The 25,083-nt window shown below is 40.5% G+C and overlaps 1 protein-coding gene across 2 annotated transcripts in view; it reads right to left on the minus strand.

Moving 5' to 3' along the window:
- Positions 1-25,083, minus strand: part of LOC122809327 (haloacid dehalogenase-like hydrolase domain-containing 5) — a 599,749-nt gene that overhangs the window by 404,632 nt on the left and 170,034 nt on the right. For both annotated transcript variants that reach the window (XM_044080729.1, XM_044080727.1), the window contains exon 2: positions 1,606-1,803. In XM_044080729.1, the coding sequence (XP_043936664.1) occupies positions 1,606-1,803 (198 nt within the window). The remainder of the gene's footprint in view (positions 1-1,605; positions 1,804-25,083) is intronic.

The following is a 25,083-nucleotide window of genomic DNA, read 5'->3' on the forward strand; positions in this document are numbered from 1 at the left end:
AGGCTATCTGCCCTGGGGCATCTGTAAGCCTAGCCATAGTGATGTGGATTTTGCCAACCCATGAAATGGTACAAAAATGTACAGAATAAATCAAGAATACTGTGCCTCTGTCTAGTAGTGACACAGTGAAGGTCCCCTATATAATAGAATTAGTTTACTGTGCCACTGTCTAGCAGTGACACAGATGTGACCCCGGGGGTAAACTTACAATCTCCCATCCACTCATCAAGATTTCTCTTGAAGAGAGTCAGTGAGGGGCTCTGTCTAATACAAACTGGGATCCTGTTCCAAAGCATGGGAAGCCTTTGGGTTATGAATCTATCCCTCCAGCATGTCCTATTCATACTTGTGCCGAGGTTTAAGTATTTAGCTCTCGTGGTCCTGATGGATTTGGATTTTTTGAGGTGGAGCATGTCCATCAGATCCTGGTTGGACATGGCCTTGTACGTCAGGCAGAGATCACCTCTCTCTCCAAGAGATGTGGAACATATGCAGCTGCTGTTTCGCTGTTTTGAACTTTGGAAATCTAAACATTCAGTCTTATGCCATTTCGGTGTTGTCTTCCCGCTCCTTTGATTTTCATTTATTTGAGATTTCTGTAATGTAACATAGACCCGTGTGTGAGTGTGTGTGTGTGTGTGTGTGTGTGTGCGTGTGTGTGTGTGTGTGTGTGTGTGTGTGTGTGTGTGTGTGTGTGTGTGTGTTTATGTAAGAGAGAGATGGGAGTCAGGGGTAGTGATAGAGTACAATTTATTATCCTTTAGTATTAGCTCTTCCTCTATGTCTCCTTTTAAGCGGGGGTGGGGGGGGGGGGTTACACTTTTATACTTTTGGAAAAAGATCCAGTAATCAGAGGTAGGCATTGGAAAATGAGCCATGAGTGCTTCAGACATGGTGCCAAGTTTCTGGACACTACTATCTTGTACTATAAGTGAGAAGACATATCACAATGAACTTCCATCCTCCTTATACCTGTCTCACACTGAAGAATCCTTAGCCAACAGTGTTATCTTTGTGTTCTTAGTCTTGAAGAACTTGTGTGAATGGAATTTGAAGAATAAAAACATCCTTCAGTCCATAGACACTTATTTCTTCAAGAAAGGTTTTACAAATAAGTAGACCACTTTTTTATTGCTTACAAATTACTTTAATGCACAACTAGTTTACCACAGGACCAAATTTATATATTCACACACAATGTAATAACATTGTTTACTTAGTAGCACTTAATTAATGGAATAAAATATATAATTTAATAATTCCAGAGTAAACAGTTTCAGTAAGCACACTGCCAGTCACTAATCTGTGCAGAAATATGCCCAGTCCCACAGTCTCAGTGCTTCTGTCTGTAGTAATTCTAACTTTGTAACCAGAGATGCCACCATATAATGTGTCACACACACAACCCACTTGGTTACAGGGAGATCAATGACACAGCATTTTGTGAATCCATAACTCCACTGAAGGATGACGCCACTTTGGGTAACATTTTTATACTGTGATACCAAGTGAAAGACTATCCTTGAAATTTGTAATCCCTACCACTGTGAAATTGTAACCTCCTCCCCCAAACAGTCCAATCCAGAAACATAGAATGACACTTACAGGGACTTCCAAAGCACAAGATAGTTGCTCAGCCTTGACTCGTTGCAAGCAGTTCGCAGCATTTGTAACAAAGACAAAAGGTACTCTTGGTTGTCCTTGAGGGTTCACCAACTTGCGGAAGGCTTCTTTGGCTGCAGGCAGAGGAGTTCGACCTCGAAGCAGTACACCATCAATATCGAAGAGGAGTCCAAATTTAGGCTGGGATTTACAGAGAAAGAAAGCAGACGTAGTAAAATTTAATTTGGCTTTCTGATTATAACTTGTATTTCTATCTGCAGTACTACAAATAAAATAAAATAAAATTATTTCTTAGGTGAATAAAATGCTGCCTACATCAGAAATCAGCTTATGTTCTCTGGCTTATTAGTTTGTGCTGCTTCCCTAAAGCTTGTGAATGTTCCTCCATGTCATATGGTGGAATATGGCCCCTTCCTCAGCTCAGTGCACAAGACTGGCTCCACTCATGAAAAAAATACACTGATTTATTTTTCCTTGAAGCCTTACACATTTTAGCTCCGTTTAGTTTGCAGTTTGCCAAGATTAACAAGTGTTACATATTGTAATTCCAAAACGTCCAGTATATGCTTTCTACAATTTACTATTTCCTTGTGTATACATACTTTATTTCAAAGGCTTGTAACAGAATCAGCATTAACACAGAAATACAATCAGAATAATCATATTATAGCTTCTTCCTGTCATCAGAAAGAATAGAAAAGAAATTAGTTCTGTGCTTTCTAACAGGCCAAACGCAAACAAAAATCAAACAACTAAAGAAATAACACTATATAATATAAATTGGGGAAAAATATGAAATGAAGAGGCCAAGGAAACTTGCCCTTTCTGAAACAGCACTCCTTCAGAACAGGTTTTGGAGATTCTTTGACAGGAGTACTGCATTGTCTGTCAAACTCATCAGTGGATCTGTGATTAAGATTTTTTCCTTCCTCTTGCAGTCTATTTTCACTGATCATCTGATGTTCCCACAGTCAAGAATATGTATGTCTTCTACCAGTGTATGTCACGTGCCACACCAGGAAGCACTCCTAGCCCCATAAGCTTGCCACTTTACCCCAAACACATTTATTGCATGAAAATCAAGAAAGACGTGAAGATTTGGCACCTACACTGTTACATGAATATATAAATTTAAACTTGCCTGACTTACAGGGAACTCCAACTGCAGCCACAGAATAGAATGTTTATACAGACAAAGGGAGACAAGTGGGAGAAAAATTTGGATCCATTCATAAGGGTCAGCAGAGATCAAATTATACAGTAATAATGTATTTTGTTATATCAAACACTGGGCCCTCCTCAGTGTGGCTACAATTGCAAAGAATCCAAACCAGTAAAAATTATCATGACGGCAGGTACCAGAGGACAGCCAAGAAGGAACGTTTAACAAAGTGGTAAAATATTAAAGTAAGTTCAGCTCCTCATGTCACAGCCAGGTAAGTATGCTTGTTGAAGGCATGACCCAACAACCAAGAGAGCAACACAAATGCCTGTAGTGGAGATGTCTTTGAAACAGGCACTGGAAGCAGACAGACCCATAAATAAGTGGCCTATGACAAAGTATCTTCTAATGGCTGGTGTACTACCTGAAGGTAAAAGATAATGCAATTAGAAATGCACTTGGAGAGGGTTTGTTGAGCAACTGCTGACTCTTCTTTTCCTGGCATACACAGCTGTTCCTCTTTCAGAATTTTTGCAAAAATGTCAGGTAAAACATGAAATACAGTATGCATTCAGGGTGTAAAGGGCTCTTTCTACTCTGATTTCTCTTCCCAGAAAAGACAGCAGGGAGATAGAGTAATTTAAGGATATGTCTGACATCATGTTTGGAGGAAACATAGGTTAATGCTAAGAAACAGCTGATCTTTTGAAAGCCAAGGTACAGATGCCTTTAGTTAAAGGCCTGCAGCTCTGAAATTCTGAAGGCAGAGCTGATTGTCACTAGGAAATGTGCATGGGGGTTCCACCTGTGTCCCTCTTGGACAATGGCATTAGGTGCTGATTGTGGAAATAAGGGTAGAACTTGGCTATGCTTGTAAGAGCCCCAGGGTAGCTAATACATGCTGCATGACCACAGAAGAACTGAAAATAAATTCATACAAGTGCCAAAGATAAGTTAGAGAAACCTGCATGGTGACTAAATTTGGTGGCATACTGGCAGCAGCTCCATTTTTAAAGGAAGACTTCCTACTAGCCTCAGTGACTTCTGACAACCTGATCAGAAAATTTAGTGGGATTAATGGATTGAAATCAGAAACAAAGTCGTAAGGTGGATACAGTTGTCACCTCTCCTGAGGGAGGTTTTCTAAGCTTATACTGGCAGGGTTTCCTGTACTACAGGTCACTTGGGAGCTTGAAACTACACACTTCTCAGCCACCAAGGAGGACGAAGATGAGCTTTGGTCTTCTCTGAATTTTGTGAAGAGGGTATTATCAATGGAGAATGGTTAGAAATTCTGCAGGAATCACTCCTTCCATGGGAAGAAGAAGAATGCATCCACAGCTGTCTTTCTGAATCCAAGATAAAGCATCATATACACACATATTCATCAAGACCAGTAGAATGAGAAAATAGTGTTGATAATAGCCAAATTGCAGCTGCAGTTCAGATATTAAGTATTGATATTGATGGCCCTGCTGCCTCACCCTTATGTCTTCGAACAGCATTATACAGCTACTTCATTAGCAACTCTTAAAAACCACGATGTCATAACAGCAGATTTCCCCTTGTCCAGGGCCTTGGTGATGTTTCTGGTCCAGTATTAATGAACGTGAAGAAACTACAAGAGACAAAATGAGATGCTGTCCTTCTGCAAAGAGCTGAAGACAAAAACCATGCTCTATGGCAAAGATGTGAGTTTCTCTGGTTACATACACTCAGGGAAAACGGATGCATCCCAGAAATGTTTTATAGTAATTCCACAAGACACACCAGGTTTAGTCAGATGTACAGTCTTCACCTTTTATTCTTAACAAAAGAAAACTAAGTTCTTTAGTCCCTATATACATCTCAGGGACTTCCTCAGAATTAAAATTACACTGCCATAATGGCTACATATAGCACAACACCCCCCTATCTGAATTCTCATGTGCTATACACTCAGAAGACCATGACTAGATAGGACTCATAAATATTTAGCTTTAAGAGAAATCTAGGGGTGAAACTCTACCCTTTCGTTCTGCAGAATACAAATGTTTTAAAGGATGATATTCCTGTCCATGGTCTATTGCCAGACTTGCAATTTTCTCTAATGAATAGGTATGAATGCATAGCACCTACATATTTAGGTGACACAGGATGGATTGGTTATCTGACTGAATGAGGAGAGATCCCAAATTCAGCCTGTCTTCCCTTAAACCATGTATAACCTGAATCATTATTCTCTTAGGTATAAGCAATCAAATAAACTTGATCTGGAGAGGTCATCATTTTGATAACAGAATAAATTCAGTATCATTAACTCTGGCAATTCTTAATATAGCCAAGAATCACAAGCAACTTGTCTTGAGTCTTTCTGAAAGAGTAGCCACACGGCTGGAAAAGAGCAATAAGTAGCCACTGCTGCTTGACAGTCAGCAAGTAAAGATATCCAGCCAAATCAGTCCATAGGCATCTGGAAGAATTTTGAAAACTGTTAAATGATATTTAAATTTGTAAGGTACCTATACCACAGAATAATTTTTATCTCACAGACAAGTGATGCGAATGCATGGAAAGAAACAGTAAGAGACAAAATAAGAGAAAAGCATATCTCATTCTAAGTAGAACTATTAAAAATTATGCAAAAGCACATAACAGAAAAAGATATTACAAGCAATAACAAAATACAAAATATGGGACAGACGTGGGTGTTACCAGCAAGTTATGTAACAATGTTAACAGAATAGGATATTTCAAACCAAATGAGAAGAAGAAGAATCATGGAAAATATTATTATTATTATTATTATTATTAATCCTTTGTTGAAGAGATTAGTCCAACTAGTATAAAAGCTTCTTATCAGGGGAGACCTGAAGTGGTATTTATGCTGCTAAGGGAAATTTAGCCAGGGCATTGGGAAACTTCCCTTAGTCTTTTTGATAGGTACTGTGGGAGCTTTTACATCTGCTAGAGCTACCACTAACTTATGCAGATGGGGTCTCAGTTTAACATCTCAAAAATGAATGCTAATTACTTGGATAGGTCTTTAAGAAGGAGGTCCATCTCTAATAACTATTAGAAGAGATGCCCCAGGCATTAAGTCCACTTAGCAGATAACTCTTTCCCAAGTTGCCTGGAGACCTTCTCCTTCTGTCCTTCATCACTGATCTGTCACTCTTCATTTCTTCTGTGAATACCACTGTGTACAGAGAAGAAGAGAGACACAAAGATAGGAGAAACAGAGCTTCAAAATAAATAAATAAATATCAGTAGGGGCTGATGTAGAGATAATACATTCCCAAAGGTGAACCTCCTTCTTACATGTCTATTGATATGGGAAGTACTCAGCTTTTATATCTGATAAGAAGAGGTTCATCTTCAGTGTTGGACAGAGCCATTCAATAATTCTCATAAGTGGCCACCATCACAGGACCATATTATGGATGACAGTAGCTTTGAAAGAAAGCCTAGACCTGAAAAATGTCCATCTTATTATGCTTCATAAAGTTATTCAGGGAAGCTCAAGTTGCAGATCCACAAATGTCATGGAAGGTGACATTATGAAAAAAAGGCAGCAGATGTAGCTATTTTTCTAGTGAAGTGAATAATGTGGGATAAAAGAAAAGAAAACACAATGCATCTGAAATTCTCCAGGTGCAACTAACACTAGGTAAGACTGCAATCCAAATTGTAGCTTGCTACAGATCCCCCACCATGCCCCAAGATTCTCATTACACCTTTCTAAACATACTGGAAAATATTAAGATACAACCAAACACCCTAATACTGGGTGATTTCAACTACCCCTGCCATTAATTGGGAAAACTACTCGGGTACTAACTCCTTTTCCCAACAGTTCTTGGAATTCATAAATTCGAATGCCCTGGATCAACTAATCCATTGTCCCACCAGGGGCTTCAATATCCTAGACCTGGTCATTACCAACATGGGAGATCAATGCTCCACACCAGTGGTCACCCCCTCATTAGCCAGGTCTGACCATAAGCAAATCACCTTTGACATCCACATCCCACCCCCACCCCCCCACTAAGGAAACCTCCTTAAACTTCTCCAAAGCCAACTTCATGCTACTGAAGTCAGAAGTTACAAACTTCACAATACCCACGCAGACGGGATCTGGAAGTTCAACTGCAGAATCCTACACTAAGGCACTGTATGAGCACATCCACTCGTGCATGAATCGTGCCATCCCAAATAGAACCAAGATGCTCTTCTCCAAAAAAAGGAAGCCAATCTAGTGGTCCCCTGCTATAAACAAACTATACAACAGAAGGAAGAAACTGTTGCAGAAAAGAGGAAAATCCCAGGATGCAAAAAACTCCCTCACCAGCCTCAGAAAGAAGCTGAGATCCCTCATAAAATCCTCAAAAGCTAGTTACGAAAATAAAATTGCCAAAGATTCCAAAGACAACCACAAGACATTCTATAGTTATGTCAAGAATCTAAATGGCAATGCTCAGATCTGCTCTGAGCTACAACAGAATGGCATTAAATATACTGATCACAAGGATATTGCCAATATCCTGGCAGATCGATTTAGTGCCAACTTCACCCACCTCTCACCCCCTAAAGGGCCCATCTCAATACCAAAAGATTGCCAAATTCCGATAATCACGGCCACACAGGTAGAAACCGCAATCTCCAAAGCTAAGAATACAGCATCTATGGGACCAGATGACATCCCAGGCTGTGTACTACATGAACTACAAAATGAACTGGCACCTCACCTAAGTGTCATGTTTAATCATAGCCTCACCTCAGGCTTCGTGCCCACTGTGTGGCGCACAGCTACAGTTATCCCGCTCCACAAGGGAGGATCCACCTTGGATCCCGGGAACTACCGTCCCATCAGTCTGACAAGCCTGATCTGCAAGGGCATGGAACGCATTATCATTGAACTTATAAACAAAGACATTGGCAACCTTCAAACACTGGACCCCACCCAGTTTGGGTTTGTGAAGGGCCGATCTTGTCTCTTGAATCTGATTGACTTCTTTGAATCAGTCTCCAGAGCTGTGGATGAGGGTAAGGTATTCCACACAGCCTATCTGGACCTCGCCAAGGCCTTCGACACCATCCCCCACTCTGGAATCATAGATAAACTTACTAAGCTGGGCATAAATCCCTACATCACTCGATGGGTTGTCAACTGGCTTACTGACAGAACCCAGACTGTAAAAGTAGCCGACTCCAAATCCAGCTCCAGACAAGTGACAAGTGGAGTACCTCAGGGTTCAGTCCTGGGACCACTCTTGTTTGGCATCTACTTCTCTGAAGTACAGGCCAACACTAAGGGACTCTGGCTAACAAAGTTTGCAGATGACTGCAAACTGGGAGCCATTATTGAATCCCCAAATGATGTGGATATTCTACAAAAGGGCCTTACAGAAACAGATGCCTGGTGCCAGAGCCATGGGCTCAAGCTTAATGCCAAGAAATGTATAGTTATCCCCTTTGGAAAAAAACATGTACCCATGAATTACCACATAGGTGGCAGTGCACTAAACATCGAAAAAGTGATGAGAGACTTAGGGACACAGGTGGACAGTGGTGTCACTTTTGATAACCACATCGCCACAACAGTCAGGAAATCCTTCTATGTGGCACACCTCATCACTAAGAGCTTTTCATCCAGAAAAAAGGAGGTCATTGTCCCACTGTACTCATCCCTTATTAGACCCATTATAGAGTATAATGCCCCATTTGGTATGTACCTCACAAGACATCTGCAACAGCTGGATAGGCCACAGAAATACCTCACTAAAAGAATCACAGGCCTAAAGCAGATGCCATATGCTGACCGTCTAAAAAAAACTCCAGCTATACTCTGTGGCATATCGTCTACTCAGAGGCAATCTCTGCTTAACATACAAGGCCATGTCAAACCCTGAGCTGTTGGACATGCTCCACTTAAAGAAATCCCAATCCCTCAGAGCCACATGCTCCAGGGATCTAAACCTTGTCATCACAATGAACAAAACATGCTGGAGGGATAGGTTCCTGACCCAGAGACTCCCCAGACTCTGGAATAGACTGCCCATACATGGCAAGCAGAGTGCCTCATTGGCCGTCTTCAAAAGGAACCTTGATGATTGGATGGGAGATAGGAAATTCACCCCGGGGATCATGTCAGTTGCCCTGCTAGACAGGGGTCCAGAGAAGTAAATATTGTGGGAAGAAATATCCAGGGAATTGTTATGGCTAGGCTTGCATAGGCCCTAGGGCTGATAGCCTAGTACCAACCTATGAACCTATGAATTCCTATTTCTACCATAATAGGTTGCTATGCAATTAACCACAATTAACTAACCAATGATAAGGACAAGCTTAATACTTTCTTATTCTGCTATGCCTTATCAAAGGAAACAGAATACTGGCCACCTTGGAAAGAAATCTGACTCTAGCTACATAAAATCAGAGCTGTCTATATAGAGGCATACAAAGAAGGATGTATTCATCATAGTTATAGTGACTGGTTCAATTTAGACTCTGAGGTTATTTTTGGCATACCAGGTGGGTTAGTTCTGAGGTCCATCCTTTCCTTTGGAAGTCTAGTTAAGAAAGCTTAACAGAGAGTCTGTAACCCAGGTATTCCCTTGGCTGATACAACAGCTACAAGGAAAAGAGTTTTGCAATATCTGTAGTGGGAACAAGTTAAATGCTAGAATTGTAAACTTTTCAAGCATAAATAAATGTCCATGGAATTACAGGGTTTCCTACTGGAGGCTTAAGATAGGAGCTGTACCACTTAAGAAAGGCTTAAAACTTAAATACAGGCAAGGGTAGAAAACTGTAGAGTGGAATGAATGTTAGAGATGGCTACAAAATGGACTTTGGTAAGACTAGAATTTGTGAGACTAGAATTAAAACTTTCAGAGAAATAAGAAAATGCTAACAGACATGCATATATATATTTATAGTTGTAACAAAAGTTGGAATACACATTTGACAGAAAAGTTTTTATGGGTGTAAAAAAGAGACTACACAAATGAGTGAATGTTATTTGTGTGAATCACATATGATTGAGTTTAGTATTATATAATGTAAGTAAGCAGGAGTGTGCAGGAAAATTAATGCTTATATGAAAAAGTGGTAGTTGTGATTATGTGCAAGAGTGTGTCATAGCAGTTGTTATGAATATGCATGAGTGTGCGGGTTAGGGTTAGGGAAGGGTTAGGTAAGGGGATAGATTCAGTGCTGTGCATGTTTTGTGTTGTGTTCTGTGGTGTTTTTTCTTGCATAATGGTACCGTTAGAGAAATGTTTTTTTAGTAATGTAATGTGTAGGGTTAGGGTTAGTACCCACAAATAAGATGGTGCGGGGGAGAAGTTGATTAGTACAGTTAAGATATTAGGCTGAGTTGAGCAGTAACACAGCCAGAAGTTATTTAGTTTAAGTTGATTTTTAAAACATTTTAGTTTTTTTCAAATTTGCTTTACGTGTATCGGTATGGATTTCCAAAGTTTGGAGACATAACAGGAGCACATTGACTCACCATCTGTATTATTAGGTTTAGTGGTAATTAAAAAAGTGATTTATTTTAAAAGCATAGTTCCCTGGTTGGGGAATATTTTTTTGTGTTTTGCAGTACTGGAAATTATTCTGGTTTGAATATTTGGCTATGGGCAATAAGTAGTTGTGAGTAAGTAAGACACTTTGGGAGGTCTAGTCAGTAGAATTTTAAGGCTATGCAGTGGTAGGGAGATTGGTGGCAAGTCTAGCAATTTTGTTGTAACAGTCATCTATAATTTTATTTGGTTGCTATGAAGATTAGTCAGGATAGAGAAGGAATAAAGGAGAAATGGTTGTAATAAGGTTGATGCAATGTTGTTGCTTTTTTGTGCTGTCAGTGAAATAGTGTTTATGTCTGTACAATAAAAAAAATTCTGGTGGGTTATTTTAACAGTCTGGAGAATGTGTAGATCAAATTTTAGGTGCTCATATGCTATGACTCTCAGTAGCTTTGCTTGTTCATAGGTTGGTACTAGGCTATCGAACCTAGGGCCTATGCAAGCCTAGCCATAACAATTCCCTGGCTATTTCTTCCCAGGATATTTACTTCCCTGGTCCCCTGTCTAGCAGGGTGACTGACATGATCCCCGGGGTGAATTTCCTATCTCCCATCCAATCGTCAAGGTTCCTTTTGAAGAGGGCCAAAGAGGCGCTCAGCTTGACATGTATGGGCAGTCTATTCCAGAGTATGGGAAGTCTGTGGGTCAGGAACCTATCCCTCCAGCATGTTTTGCTCATTGTGATGACCAGGTTTAGATTACTGGAGCATGTGGCTCTGAGGGATTGGGATTTCTTTAAATGTAGCATGTCCAACAGCACCGTATTTGACATAGCCTTGTATGCTAAGCAGAGATCGCCTCTGAGTAGGTGATATATGACAGAGTTTAGCTGGAGTTTTTTTAGACGGTCAGCATATGGCATCTGCTTTAGGTCTGTGATTCTTTTAGTGAGGTATTTCTGTGGCCTTTCCAGTTGTTGCAGATGTCTTGTGAGGTACATACCAAATGGAGCATTATACTCTATAATGGGTCTAATGAGGGATGAGTACAGTGGGAAATCACCTGCTTTTTTCTTGATGAAAAGCCCTTAGTGATGAGGTGTGCCACATAGAAGGATTTCCTGTCTGTTGTGGCTATATGATTATCGAAGGTGAGACCACTGTCCACCTGTGTCCCTAAGTCCCTTATCACACTTTTGGTGTTTAGTGTACTGCCACTTATGTGGTAATTCATGGGTATGTGGTTTTTCCCAAAGGGGATAACTATACATTTCTTGGCATTGAGTTTGAGCCCATGGCTCTGGCACCAAGCATCTGTTTCTGTAAGGCCCTTTTGTAGAATATCCAAATCATTTGGGGATTCAGTAATGGCTCCCAGTTTGCAGTCATCTGCAAACTTTGTTAGCCAGAGTTACTTAGTGCTGGCCTGTACTTCAGAGAAGTAGATGCCAAACAAGACTGGTCCCAGGACTGAACCCTGAGGTACTCCACTTGTCACTTGTCTGGTGCTGGATTTTGAGTTGGCTACTTTTACAGTGTGGGTTCTGTCAGTAAGCCAGTTGGCAACCCATCAAGTGACATAGGGATTAATGCTCAGCTTAGTAAGTTTATCTATGATTTCAGAGTGGGGGATGGTGTTGAAGGCCTTGGCAAGGTCCATATAGGCTGTGTGGACTGCCTTACCCTCGTCCACACCTCTGGAGACTGATTTGAAGAAGTCAGTCAGGTTGAGGAGACAAGACCATCCCTTTACGAAACCAAACCGGGTGGGGTCCAGTGTTTGAAAGTTGCCAATGTCTTTGTTTATAAGTTCCATGAAAATGAGTTCTATGGCTTTGCAGATCAGGCTCGTCAGACTGATGGGACAATAGTTCCTGGGATCCAAGGTGGATCCCCCTTGTGGAGTGGGATAACTGTAGTTGTGTGCCACTCATTGGGCATGAAGCCTGAGGTGAGGCTATGATTAAACATGACACTTAGGTGAGGTGCCAGTTCATTTTGTAGTTCATGTAGTACACAGCCCAGGATGTCATTTGGTCCCATCGATGCTGTATTCATAGCTTTGGAGAGTGCGTTTTATACCTGTGTGGCTGTGATCACTGGAATTTGACAATCTTTTGGTATTGAGATGGGCCATTTAGGGGGTGAGAGGGGGATGAAGTTGGCACTGAATCGATCTGCCAGGATATTGGCAATATCCTTGTGATCAGTATATTTAATTCCATTCTGTTGTAGCTCAGAACAGATCTGAGCATTGCCATTTAGATTCTTGACATAACTATAGAATGCCTTGTGGTTGTCCTTGGAATCTTTGGCAATTTTATTTTTGTAACTAGCTTTGGAGGATTTTATGGGGGATCTCAGCTTCTTACTGAGGCTGGTAAGGGAGTTTTTTGCATCCTGGAATTTTCCTCTTTTCTGCAACTGTTTCTTCCTTCTGTTGTATAGTTCGTTTATGGCAGGGGGCCACCAGATTGGGTTCCTTTTTTTGGAAGAGACCGTCTTGGTTCTGTTTGGAATGGCATGATTCATGCGTGAGTGGATGTGCTCGTACAGTGCCTTAGTGTAGGATTCAGCAGTCGAACTTTCAGTTCCCGTCTGCATGGGTGTCATGAAGTTTGTCACTTCTGACTTGAGTAGCATGAAGTTGGCTTTGGAGAAGTTTTTATGGAGGTTTCCCTACTGGGGGTGGGATGTAGACATCAAGGGTGATTAGCTTATGGTCAGACCTGACCAACGATTGGGTGACCACTGGTGTGGAGCATCGATCTCCCATGTTGGTAATGACCAGTTCTAGGATATTTGAGCCCCTGGTTGGACTATGGATTAGTTGGTCCAGGGTGTTGGAATTTATGAATTCCAAGAACCGTTGGGCAAAGCTGTTGGTACCCGAATAGTTTTCCCAATTTATGGCAGGGTAGTTGAAATCACCCAGTATTAGGGTGTTTGGTTGTATCTTAATATTTTCTAGTATGTTTAGAAAGGTGTAGTGAGAATCTTGGGGCATGGCGGGGGATCTGTAGCAAGCTACAATTTGGATTGCAGTCTTACATAGTGTTAGTTGAACCTGTAGAATTTCAGATGCATTGTGTTGGCAACTAGCCTGAGGGTGTGAATATCCTTGGTGAATATGAACACTCCTCCACCTTTATTGCTTCGGTCCTGGTTTGGTGGCCGAAAAGTGTGGTAAGAGTTGTAGCCTGGAATTGCAGGGGTGCTCTCTGGAGCCTTGAACCAGGTCTCAGTTACTGCACAGATATCGATGTTCTCCATTTTTAGGAGTGCCTCGAGAGAATGAATTTTTTTTGGTCTAGCATTGAGTAGCACTATCTTCAGATTTTGCATGCTTATATCTGTTATGGTGGTGGTTTTGTCCTTTGAGCCTTGCCTAAAAAAGGCACTATAGGGGTGCAAGAGCCTTAGCCAGTAACCTGAATCCTAAGGGCGACAGGTGCAGACCATCTCTGGCAAAGCATTGTGGTTGGTCGATCATGTCATCCCAGGCAGAGAGATACTGAATCCCCTTTGAATGACACCAGAAACTTAGCCAATTGTTGAAGTCAGTCATTTTGTCCTTATAATGTGGTATCATTCTGGGTGAAGGCAGGATGCTGCTCAGGGCTAGGGTCATACCTGCCTGGGCCACATGATCCAAGAGCTCTTCCATGTCTCTTTTCATGTAGTCCAGGGAGGTACGTCTCAAGTCATTCACTCCAACATGGACAATGACAGAGTCATATTTGTACATGTGGAGTGACTTGAGTGCATGCGTTATGTGGCAGATCCTGGCACCCAACAAGCAGCTGACAGTAATTTTCTCCTTGTTCAGCCTGGTGAGTGGGACATTAGTGTGCCTGACTATAGAGTCACCTATGACTAAAGTGTTGGGTACGTTGTCTTGCCTTAGGGGCTGTTGTTTGGTGGCACACTGATGTTTTGAGCTATGTTTTTACTTTGGTTGTGATTTGTGTTTTTTTGCAATTCAGCTTCGGAGGTCCTTGTTGCTTGGGCAGGTTAATGTTAAGGGCCTCCGCATAAGTGGGTTTAGTGTTACTATGTGTGGATGTTGGTGGCGTGAGTTTTGAAGGGCTGTGTGTTGCTTGAGGTGTAGTGCAGGTGTTAACCTTCTCCACTTGACTGTCTAGCACAATCTTGGCTAGAGAGAGCTTTGCTTACAGTTTGGCTATGTAAGTGCATCTCTCACAGGTTGTAGTGTTGGGTGGTAGGAGGAGAGGGTTGACTGTGTACATGAGGCAATTGCTGCATTGCTCCAGTATGCCCAGATTCACCAGGTGGACAGGAGAAATCACTGGAAGCTGACCCTTGGACATGCCTGGTTTGGTGTTTCTTTTGTAAAGTATGAGAGCGGTTTTCCCTTAGCTTGGCAAGGTACTTTACAATTATAGGCTGTTTAATGCCTATGAATAATTTCTCCTTATTAACAAGGAGGGTTGAGTGTTTATATCAGTTTAAGGCTTCTTAGTGCTTTCCAGCAGGTATTAGAACAAGTGCTAGTCACAGGGATTCAGATTTTAGTGCTGCTACTGAGAAACCAGCTAGTTCCAAGGAAAAATCTGAAGAGCAGACTTGCCGGCACTACTAAGGCAGCTGTGAACAGGTTGGTCAGGACTACGACAACTTATCAGCAGCTGTTGTGCTTTTGATCAGATTGCTCCTCCTCCTTCCCTATTGTGTTTCTCAGGTTACAGACAACAACATCAGCACTCTTTGTTTACATACAGTTGAATAATACACTTTTGTTTGGTATGAAAAAAAAATACCAGCAACACAGTCCCTTCTGGTATAGTCAAACATGCTACTGAAATCAGCCATATCATCCCTTACGTCAGTTATGATACAATGCCTCAGCCAATGGGCGTGCTTGTTAAAATGGATTCCCTTTATTTAAATATATTACAATAAAGTGCCATCCATAGTCATGGGCAATAAGCAAAATCATTTTTTGAATTTTAATGCCCATGACTGCAATGTTCTGCACACAGCAGTGCTCTGCATTTCATGACAGCACGATAGAGAGATGTGAGTCATACTACTTGTATTACGGCCATCATTTTTAAATGAACAAACATGCAGTCCAGGTAGTTACCCCCCCCCCCCCCCCCAAGATTGCAACAACTTTGTGTGCAGCATATCTGGTGATTAAGTGCAAATCACCAGTCCTGTAAGAGATTAGCACAGTGACAATTTAATAGAAATGGGTAAAACCAAGCACATTCAAATGGGTCTTTATAGATCCTTTGAAATAGCTACTAGAGATACTGCAGTTTGAATCAGGACCACCGTGTTATTTCTTTGAATGGAATGTGGCAATGGCATACATTCCTTTGCCTGCTTTTGTACAACAGAATTGCACATTCTAATGTTAAATAATTTGACTTACTGAATAATGTAAATGGCAGCTTCAGCATTCAGCCATCCTGCTGACAAATGACAATTGCATTTCTACAACAATTGAAGTGAGGTAATTACTGCTTCTGTGACAGACCTTGCACAGAACAGTGGCTGTAGAACGAGGCCATTGCTATGGAGTAAGTACAAACATTGCTGCCAGATGCAAACTACCCCATGGGTCTCTGAATACTTATCCAAAGTGAAGAATAGCCATTCAATCTGAGGTTTCTGCATTTCAACTTATTAGCTAGAAGGGTTGTATCAAAATTTAATGTTATGTTTATCTACTCTGACAATGATCCAAGTGGCACTGTCTCTCCAAAACCAGTATGGAAAGTGTATACTATGTGCACCAGTATTTGTACATGTTTAGGTGGTACTACTAACATTTGGAGGTGAAAATAAAGTTCTCTTACACACACACGTACACATATACAGGGTGTCTCTACTTGAAATGATTTGAGGTTTTGATACTTTTGGCATTTATATATTTTAGAAATCTGTCATACGCTGTGCTATATAAAACCACTTTGCCATCTGTTTCATTTCTATGCTGTAGTTACTTTTTGCTCAAACTCTGCTCTCCTAATATCTATTAATATAATATGCTTTATACAGATAATTATTAAAAGTGATTTTAATAAACACTTGAGAGGCAACCTGAAAAAGACAAATACACATCTGCAATTAAAAAGGCAACAAATAAAAACAGTAAAATGAGTTAATAAATGAGATAATGTCTGTGCAATCCTTAGGTTCATCAGTCAAAAGATCTGACTGTCAAGCCTTCATGAAACTGGACTGTTGTGACTAAATGTTGATATTTTCTACTTCACATATGATATGTATAGCTACATCATTTTTGAAGGAGGTTAATGAATTAACCTTTCTGTTGGTATGATAAGCTTCTTATCCAGTGATGTAGAAAAGCACTGTATAAAGTATCTGTCACTTTTTTGTATTACTGGTATTTTTAGTATTAGGTTCCTTTGTCTGGTGTTGGCTCCCCCAGTGACAAGTTACAGGCACAGACTTTCAAACAGAACTAGATCAGATATTACGTTATAGATGAGGCAGTATTTATAGCTAAGTAGCACATAAGAAATAATATAGTGACAATTCCTGAAGCCCTTCTGAATAATTTAGGTTGTCTGCCCCTATGATTTTTTTTCTAATAAACAGTCATACCTTTAAAAACTTCTTGAAGTAACTGAGTATATAACACAGCATTATATTTTAAAAAGGTTAAGTCCAGTAAGGTAGAAAGTGGTACAGACTTCCCTACCCTTGAACAAAATTAAAATAGAGAAAGATTGCAACTTGTATAGCCATTTCCACAAGCTGCAACCCACTGACTGCTGTTTCTCACTGAAAAGTCACTAGTTACACAGCTTTTATTATTGTGCTAGCAATGATGAGTTGAAGATTTTTTTTTCTGCAAATACATTCACTATATCTTGCAGTTTGGGGCTCAATTCATTGTTTTTTTGATAACATGATACCATCACAATGTTTCCTTTCCAATGTTCTGATGTACTTATAGCTTAGTATCACTTTCAAACTTTAAAATGAAAGTAAATTTATAATTATAGTTGGGAAATTGGTAAGAAACACAATTAGTTTCTGTACTTAATTTAGTATACAGCTGCTTTTCTGACTAAGGTTATATTTAAGGCTAAGAAGTACCTATTTTTTCTGTTTGTATTACTATTATTAATTGTGTGATCTTGCCAAAAGGTTCACAAATGCAAAAGGTAATAATATTGTGGGTAGTGCTGAGAGTAACCTGAGCAAATTTATTTGAGTCACTGTGGCAAAAGGAGATCAGAATGAACCAAGGGGAATGGTTAATTTTTCATAGCAATTTTATCAGAAAGTTGACTGATCTGGTGATTGATTCAGAGATGCCAGAAATGGTTGTACAATACTGCAGTATCAAATAATGCTTTCAAGAATCTCCTTTTACTGAATGTCATCTCCAGTACTATATTACATAAAGTTACTGCATGCACACAGATATAACTTTGGAAACATTAAGATCCCGAGTGTCTGGAAACAATGACATTCACCAAATCACAATGATAGTGAGTAAGTGAGAGTGAGTGTAGCTAGTGAGATACACTTTTCTGTCACTTCACTAAGATGGACTTCTAATCTATGTGTACTGTCATCATTACTTGGTATGGAAAGCAATGGAAAATTAAAATAACTTTTCTTACTATCTGTATCATTCACATTAAAATTACAATTTGATCCATTTGAGTGATGGTTATTTGTAGCTATGAAGCCATGCTGATTATTGTTCTGGAGATCAAGGTCTTTTAGAAAAGCAACCCGCCATTGGTTCAGTATTCTGTCCTTGACTTTCCCCACCACTATTAGACCAACAGGCCTGTATTTATTTGAATGTTTCCTGCTTAATCTCTCATAAAAGGTTACCACTCTTGCAATGTTTTGATTAACTGAACCTTCACCTGGACCATAATGACAGTCTGAGGGTTTGGTTTGTCTTTGATAGACAGCATTAGTAAAGCCGCAGGCTTATTTCAGACGTATCCGTAATCAACAGCCTGGCCCTAAACATCTTAAATTGGGAGGTGTAAGGTTCTATTTAGGGATATGTTAGGGAGTTGTCCTTCCGCTTAAGCAGATTGATTACATATGTGGGTGACCCGACCAAAATAAAGAAAATATACGTTTTTAATTTTATCTTGCATCTGAATAAACCCATACTAATGCCTGACTTTTAACCCTTATCCTGTTCATCAACATCATCTGCAGTGACCATCAGTATACCCCCCCCCAAAAAAAACTAAGCAGTAAAATATGACAGAGAACGATACAGAAACAAAACACATAAATACAGTCATAAAAATTGAAATGAAATTAATTCAAAAGTTTAAGTCATCTGGCTTAAGCCTTAGTATTCATTCTTTTACTATCAAACTGATTAACACCACTAAGGCTGAAGCATACAAGAAACATTAAAATACTTAAATCAAAAGTTAATAAGTAAATATGTCTTCACTTGAGTTTGGTGAGCTAATACACATATCAGGTCATATGCGTCTTCTGAAAACTGACACATGGAGATTAAACCAGGTCTTACAATGAGCAACAGAAGAATTGATTAGTCCTGTAGCTCCCCCTGCTGGGGTAGAAGGACTTCTGGACAGTGGACTGAAGTGCGGACTGAACTGCAATATTGCCATCAAGTAACAAAGTTCTCTTTTTTTGCAGTATTAGTTAACCTCTCCTCTGCTTTGAACAATACAAAATCCAGATAAGCATGTTATAGTGCAGTACATCTGAAGACACATGGGTCACAGCTATGTTGTAATTAAACCTGGGTCTTTGCTGAAACTGTTAAATAGTTTTAGGTATCTGTGAACAGAAATGTCTCTTGCACTGCTGTCATGCCACAGTTGTAGATAGCCTCAGAAGAAGAAACTTCCACATGCATTTTTTGTGCATGAATAATAGTGTAATGCATTTTGTATTGACCTTTGATTATGCGTTAGTAAGCAGTTCCACTACCACACGACTACGCTTTTTGTCATGATCCTGCCATGGATGATAACACTGTATATGACAGTGACCAATATCTATAAAATGTTGCATGATATCAGATATATCTGTACCAAGGATGAGTTTTCCATTTTGTCTAGGGATTTGTTGCTTTAAAAAGATTCTTGTCAGTTTCTGATATAATAATATCAAACACGTCTTAGCAATAAACCAGGTACTGTAAGGGTCAGAATCTGCTTATGAAAGCATACTAGTTCTGAATAAGAAATAAACTATGCCATTATTATTTATATGTATCAGTACACTTCTGCTGTCCATTGACAAACTGTGCAGTGAACACACGTACTTGCATGCATATGATCAGGACTAAATAAAACAGACAGCAGGGATTGCACATGGAATAGAGGGTAAGAAGAGATTTGAGAAAAAGGAATCACTTTGCTTGAACAAAATACCTATAGCAGCTGGTTGGCATAGTTATGTGCCCATGCATGTTTGTAGGTACTAATGACATTGACAGCAGAATCACTCTTCATAATCATCAACTTCATTGTCATCTTTCCCAATGTATTATGGGGTCTATATTATATAAGCGAATGCACTGAATTGGGAACGCTATATAATTGACCCACTATCCCAGAAAACCCAAAATGTTGAACACACGGATCAGCAATTTTTTCCCAGGGGAAAAAAAATCGCTGATCCATTAAAAAAAAAAGAAAAATCAAAACATTAAATAAAGTGGGGGGCTGTGCCCCCCACACCCCTCTACTTAAATATACCAACTTCAAGATCGCACCACAGTGGAGGAAATGGCAAAGTCCCGAAAACGGCCAAGTGATTTTTTTTTTCCCTAAGAAAAAAAATCGCTGTTCTGTGCTTTCGGTATCTTGCCATTTTGTTTAATAACATTCGACTAAACAATGTTCGCAATTCAATGGGTTCGCTAAAATAATAGGGACCTGTATTATGGTTTCTTGTGATTACTGTGCTCTAAATGAAGGTAGCTTGTCTTTTTGAATTGGGACAGGTTAAGGCTGAGGAATTCGGGGCTGTGTACTTTTTTTAGAAAATCATATCATTTTGCAAGCTATTTATGCTCCAACAGCACTAATAATGCTATCTAAACATAGGCTTGCAGTTGAACAGATGAGGTAATATACTGCAGTATCTCTAAACAATGACCAGCCTAATAGTTTTTTGTTGGTACTGCAACAGTGACCCATCGTATACAGTGGAAGTGTATGGTGCCTGCAATGTAATATCTGGTTACTTTTGATATAGTCATTTCTGGTGGCACAAGATGCATCTCGTGTGCCTTTTCAGTTGAAACCATCACAGCGATTATGGTACCAGCACTGGCAGACTGCACAGCAGCAACAAATCAGAGAATGTGACAGAAGGAGTTCCCATCACTCTGACACAATGTTTGACCTTAAAGTTTAAATATCTGATGCATAAGACCACTCATCCATATAATCTATGGGCAGCTACTTTAACTATTCTTGAACACTTCCTGAAAGTAGACAGTATTCTTTAAACTATGTGGCTTGAGGCATTCCTTTGTAGAATCTAGAAAACAAGGAAATTTTAATGTGTTTTAAGCATGTATGGAACAGAGCTGTCATCTAGAAACATTTTCAAAACTCTGCTTGCCAGTAATGCAGCATTGCTGTAATCTTTTGCAGAGAAAAATGACTGGAAGCACTGCAGTGAGACATGGATGAGAAGATGAAGGGGCAAGACTGCAATCCAGGTTGTAGCTTGTTACAGATCCCCTGCCATGCCCCAGGATGCCCACTCCAAGTTTCTTGATATACTGGGTAATATTAAGGTACAGCCCAATACCCTAATAATGGACAATTTCAACTACCCCGCCATCAACTGGGAAAACTACTCATATACTAACTCATTTGCTCAATACTTTCTGGAATTCATAAATTCCAACACCCTGGATCAGCTTGTCCATACCCTCACTAGGGGCAGCAATATCCTGGACCTGGTCATTACCAATATGGACAACTGATGTTCCACACCAGAGGTCAACTCCTCACTGGTCAGATCCGACCACAAGCTAATCACCCTAGACATCAATATCCCACCCCCACCCCTCATTAAGAAAACCACCATAAAAAACTTCTCCAAAGCCAACTTCATGCTTCTTAAGACAGAAGTGCCAAGCTTTATGACACCCATACAGACGGAAAATAGAGGTACGACTGCTGAATCCTATACAAATGCACTGTATAAGCACATACACGACTGCATGGATCATGCCATCCCCAACAAACCAAGATGCTATGCTACAAAAAACGGAAGCCAATCTGGAGGTCCCCAGCCATAAACAAACTACAACAGAAGGAGGAAGCCGTTGCAAAAAAGAGCAAAATCCCCTGATTGCAGAAGCTGAGATGCCTCATAAAATCCTCCAAAGTTAGTTACAAAAATAAAATTGGCACTGATTCTAAAGACACCCACAAAGCATTCTACAACTTTGTCAAGAATCTCAATGGTGACACTCAGATCTGCTCTGAGCTACAGCACAATGGCACTAGATATACAGAAACAACTGATATTCCCAACATCCTGGCAGATAGGTTCAGTGCAAACTTCACCCCCCCTCACCCCCAAAGGGCCCATCACTATACCGGAAGAATACAAAGCCCCTGTAATCACAGCTGCACAAGTAAAGACCGCACTCTCCAAAGCCAAGAACACAGCATACATGGGACCTGACAACATCTCAGGCTGCGTTCTGCATGAACTACAGAATGAACTGGCACCCCACCTAAGTACCATGTTCAATTATACCCTCACTTTAGGCTTTGTACCTAATGAATGGTGCACAGCGATGGTTATCCCACTCCACAAATGGGGGTGCCACCACAGATCCTAGGAACTACCTCCCCATTAGCCTGATGAGCCTGGTCTGCAAGGCCATGGAAGTATCATCTTGGAGCTTATAAACAAGGACATAGGTAACCTCCAAACTCTGGACCCCACTCAGTTTGGGTTTGTAAAAGGTAGGTCATGTCTCCTAAACCTGATTGGCTTCGTTGAAGCAGTCACCAGAGCTATGGACGAGGGTAAGGTGGTGCACACAGCCTATCCTGACCTCGCCAAGGCTTTTGACACCATCCCCCACTCTGGAATTATAGATAAACTCACTAGACTGGGAATAAATCCCTACGCCACAAGATGGGTGGCCAACTGGGTCACTGACAGAACCCATACAGTGAAAGTAGCCGACTCCAAATCCGACTTCAGACCAGTGACAAGTGGAGTACCAAAGCCCTCAGTCCTGGATCCTCTCCTGTTTGGCATCTACTTCTCAGAAGTCCAGGCTAATACAGCAGGTCTTTGGCTAATGAAGTTTACAGATGACTGCAAACCAGGTGCTATAATAGAATCGCCTAATGATGTGGGCATTCTACAAAGGGGCCTCACCGAGACTGATGCTTGGTATCAAAGTCATGGCCTCAAGCTCAATGCCAAGAAGTGCATTGTCATCCTGTTTGGGAAAAACACTGTACCCATGAACTACCACATAGGCGGTAGCCTACTAAACACTGAAAGTGTGATAAGAGACCTTGGGACACAGGTGGACAGTAGTCTCTCATTTGATAATCACATCACCACAGTAGTCAGAAACACCTTCTACGTGGCACACCTCATCACAAAGGGGTTCACCTCCAGAAAAAAAGAGGCTATTGTTCCTCTCTACTCATCCCTCATCAGACCCATTAGAGAGTACAACGGTCTGTTTGGCATGTAGCTTGCAAGACATCTACAACAAATAGAAAGGCCACAGAAATACCTCACTAAGAGGATTACCAGCCTCAAACAGATGCCAAACACAGACTGTCTCAAAAAACTCCTACTCAGTGGTGACCTCTGCCTAACATACAAAGCCATGTCAAACCCAGATATGTTGGACATACTACACTTAAAGAAACCACAATCCCACCGAGCGACACGTTTCAGGGACCTAAGCCTTGCCACCACAATAAACAGAACATGCTGGAGGGAGAGATTCCTGTCCCAGAGACTTCCCATGCTCTGGAACAGACTACCCATTCATGTCAAGCAAAGCTCCTCATTAGCCCCCTTTAAGAAAAATCTTGACAGTTGGATGGGAAATAGGAAATTCACCCCGGGATCACTTCTGTTACTCTGCTAAACAGGGGCACAAAAAAATAACTTTTTTGGCTGGCAAAAGCCAGGGAACGTTTTTGGCTAGGCTTATATAGGCCCCAGGGCTGATAGCCTAGTACCTACCTATGAACCTATGACTGGTAACATGTCACATGGAGTTCAACACTGCTCATGATCACCACTTGTGCAACCTTTTCCAAGGGTTGCAGACTGTATCAATACCACTGAATGGTGCTAATGATATTGAAATTCAATTTCCCAAAACCGTGTTACACTCTAAACACAGGTGATTTGTCCTCTGTTGCTTCAGTAGTCTCTGTGTTATGCTGCATGCAGAATTCCACCTAGTGGGAACTTTATGCATCATGTGAAGTCTGTCCTGTATACAAGTCTGCCACGACACTTTTTTGCCTTTGACGGAATAGCTAAAGGTGCCGAATCATGGGGTTATCACTGGTTGCTTTCTCTAGACCATTCATTTCTACACACCATGTTTTCAGACCTCTTAAAGAAACACTTTGCTATACATACAGCTTTGCCTTGTCTCCATTAAAGTTCTGTCTCTTGCAGCCAATTAATTTTTATCTGAAGCTATAAATGTTGCCTGCAGAATTCACATAAAAAAGATGCACACCCTTACCCACTCTCTTTCTTGTTTCAGTAACACTATATGATGAAGCCAAGATCCCAGCTATCATGGTTAAAACTCCTGATGTTTAAAAAATTTCATTTTTACCTTCTCATTCATCTTATTTGTTGCTTTTCCACAAATACAGTCTAACAAAGAGGAACCTATAAACACACAACACCCATCCAGTGCCAACTCAGATACCAGCCTAGTTATAAAAATGAAGTACCCTTTTAGATGCATGTTATTCTGGCTTCATCGTCTCTCAGTTCTCTGCGACTGTAATCAAGGGTGTCTCTGAAACACATTTTCCTCATCTCCTCCATTACCTAGCCCAGTTAGGGATGTGCATTCCCAGGATGTATAGCTCTGGAAGCCAGCCAGCACACATTTAACAAAAACAAACACACCCCAACTGAAAAGTAATCTCTTTGTTTACTTAAGTAATGCTCCCACTTCTTCTCAGTGAAAGTGTTGGGTATACCTAACATACTACATTCAACTTTGACTCAAGGCTGAGTTTGGCAGTGATCTTCTCTTCCAGCAGATACAATATGAATCACCCGTGTTCACCCATTTTTAGAGCTTCGATCCTTAATTGTTTTAAAGGGGGGCCACAACCAGAGTGAATGTACTTTTATTTGCTTAAAAGCCTAGAGAGCTAGCAGTTCCTTTTAGACATGGGTCGATAAGTCATCAATATTTTTCATTTAAACTGGTCATACTTTTAGACAGACAGCAAGGCACAGTTGTGCAAATTACATGTTTAATCAACATACAAATTACATTAGCAAAATGTTTTTTGACTGGTGGTGAAGTGATAAAATAACTATGCATCTTTAAATTAAATTAAATGCCTCACTAAACAGGGTAGCAGGATACTGTAGTGTATTTCAGCAACTATACAGTCTATAGACTTCCAATAAGCAATGTTTTTAATCATTCTATGCAGCCCATCTGCATTTACAGACTGAACTATACTGAGGTCATCTGGACCATCCACTAATCTTGTTAGAGTAGTAAAGTTTGTTTGTTTAACCCCCCTTTACAGCAAGATATTTACCA

Source organism: Protopterus annectens, chromosome 8.part0, assembly GCF_019279795.1.
Source record: "Protopterus annectens isolate FY-2018-M chromosome 8.part0, PAN1.0, whole genome shotgun sequence".
NCBI lineage: Eukaryota > Metazoa > Chordata > Ceratodontiformes > Protopteridae > Protopterus > Protopterus annectens.